The sequence below is a fragment of the Rhea americana genome, unplaced genomic scaffold (assembly GCF_003343005.1).
Source record: "Rhea americana isolate MKP2758 unplaced genomic scaffold, rheAme1 scaffold_97, whole genome shotgun sequence".
NCBI classification, from domain to species: domain Eukaryota; kingdom Metazoa; phylum Chordata; class Aves; order Rheiformes; family Rheidae; genus Rhea; species Rhea americana.
This window is the reverse complement of record NW_028187166.1, coordinates 107,419-109,509: the sequence shown is the minus strand read 5'-3', so window position 1 is coordinate 109,509 and position 2,091 is coordinate 107,419. Positions and strand designations below refer to the sequence as shown.

At 64.0% G+C, this 2,091-nt stretch overlaps 1 protein-coding gene across 1 annotated transcript in view; it reads left to right on the top strand.

The window, feature by feature from the left end:
- Window positions 1–2,091, top strand: part of NACC2 (NACC family member 2) — a 22,174-nt gene that overhangs the window by 6,085 nt on the left and 13,998 nt on the right. Inside the window, exon 2 of the mRNA XM_085325287.1 lies at window positions 554–1,474. Within this exon, the coding sequence (XP_085181413.1) occupies window positions 616–1,474 (859 nt within the window). The 5' untranslated portion in view covers window positions 554–615. The remainder of the gene's footprint in view (window positions 1–553; window positions 1,475–2,091) is intronic.

Sequence of the window (2,091 nt, the reverse complement as noted above, 5' to 3'; positions counted from 1 at the left end):
CTCTGCTGTGCGGGGGACGAGCTGCATCCCCCCGGGCGCCGCCGCGAAGGTTTCCCTCCGAGAGCGCCTTTCCGCCGGAGCTGCTGCTTGGGCCGCGCGCCGTAGTTGTTCGGGGCAAAACGGCACGCTGCTTTGGGAACGCCTTTTTCCGTAGTTTCGGCGTAGCTGGGTGCTGCGCCGCTTCTTGCATAACGCCGCCGAAGGTCTGCCTGGCTGCTCGGCGGGTGCCGCGCTGCTCCCTCCGCTCCCCTCGCTGTTCATATTTCCCTGCTTAAAGTAAACCCCAGCGGGAATAAATCAGCAGTGTTTATTTAAACAAACCACAACTTTAGGAAAATATTTGAGTTTTGAAATATCCTTTGCCCTCCACCGATCGCATTTTTAGCGGTGTTTAGAAACGCCAATAAGTAATTTTGTAAGCAGCTGCCCTCGTACCGCGGCTCGGAGGGTCCGAGCCTGTGATATACTGCTAGGTTGGCCCATTTGTTTCTGCGCGTTTCCGTGGATTGCTTAAAAATGCTGTTCCTCTCTCCCTGCCTTCTCCGTCTTTCAGATGTGCCCTACTTTGGATATCCCTGCGTTGAATGTCTAAGGAGCTCCAGCTACTCCTGAGCCATGTCGCAGATGTTGCACATAGAGATACCCAACTTCGGGAACACCGTCTTGGGCTGCCTCAACGAGCAGCGCCTGCTGGGGCTCTACTGCGACGTCTCCATCGTGGTCAAGGGCCAGGCCTTCAAGGCGCACCGGGCGGTGCTGGCCGCCAGCAGCCTCTACTTCCGAGACTTGTTCAGCGGCAACAGCAAAAATGCCTTCGAGCTGCCGGGGACCGTGCCGCCGGCGTGCTTCCAGCAGATCCTCTCCTTCTGCTACACCGGGAAGCTCACCATGGCGGCGAGCGAGCAGCTGGTGGTGATGTACACCGCCGGCTTCCTGCAGATCCAGCACATCGTGGAGAAGGGGACGGACCTGATGTTCAAAGTGAGCTCCCCGCACTGTGACTCGCAAACGGCCATGATCGAAGACCCCAGCTCGGAGCCGCAGAGCCCCTGCACCCAGCTGCAGGCCGCCTCGGCGCCCTACGTCATGTCCCCCTCCATGCCCATCCCGCTCCTGACCCGCGTGAAGCACGAGAGCCTCGAGCTGCAGGCCACCGCCGGCCTCCCCGCCAAGCGGCCGCTGGAGGCCGGCGCCCGGGACGCCGCCGCCGGCCCCGGCCCCGCCGCCGGCCCGCTCAAGCTCTCGCGCGTCTCCTACTACGGCGTGCCCAACCTGGCCACCCTGCTGCCCACCGTGCAGCAGGTGCAGTACTCGCAGGGCGAGCGCACCAGCCCCGGCGCCAGCAGCCTCCCCACCACCGACAGCCCCACCTCCTACCACAACGAGGAGGACGAGGAGGACGACGAAGCCTACGACACCATGGTGGAGGAGCAGTACGGGCAGATGTACATCAAGTCCTCGGGAGGATACTCCGGTAACGCGCGCGCCCTGCCCTCCGCTTCTCCGCTCTCCTTTACGGTTTTGCTGCGGCCCTTTCCGTCCGGCAGAGTTAATTTGGGGCTGTTCGTCGGGTTTTTCTCTTCCGGGGCTTTSTTTGGTGTTTTGCCCAGTTTATCGCCCAAAGCGTTGGGCGGTGCCCGCGGCCGCTGTGCCGCSGCTCGCGCGGGCGGTCCCCGCGCTGGAGACCCCCCCCGGGATCCCCTCCGCGCCCCGGAGTCCTCGGGCCGGTCTCGGAGCCTCCCTCYCTCCCGATACCGCCGGATCGTTCCCGCAGCGGGTGCGGTTTAGGAGCAGCCGCGAAGAAAAACCACGCGTGGTTTTGCACACGCGCGTGCGCTGCCCGCGCGCTGCGCCCCTCCGCCTCGCCAGCCTTCAGCCCGGCGCGCGCGGGCCAGGCGAGAAGACCTTTAGCTTCGGTCTTCTCGAGGCGGAGGGGGGAAGAAATATTTCCCGCGGGCTCCTYCGCGCCCCGCTCTGCCCGACCGCGCCGCGTCTCCACCTCCGGAGCCCTGCGTGGTGCTCGCGGCGGGGCGGCGTTTGAATAACCCAGGTAGAGCACGAGGCTTCCTGGAAAACAGGGTGCACAGAAAA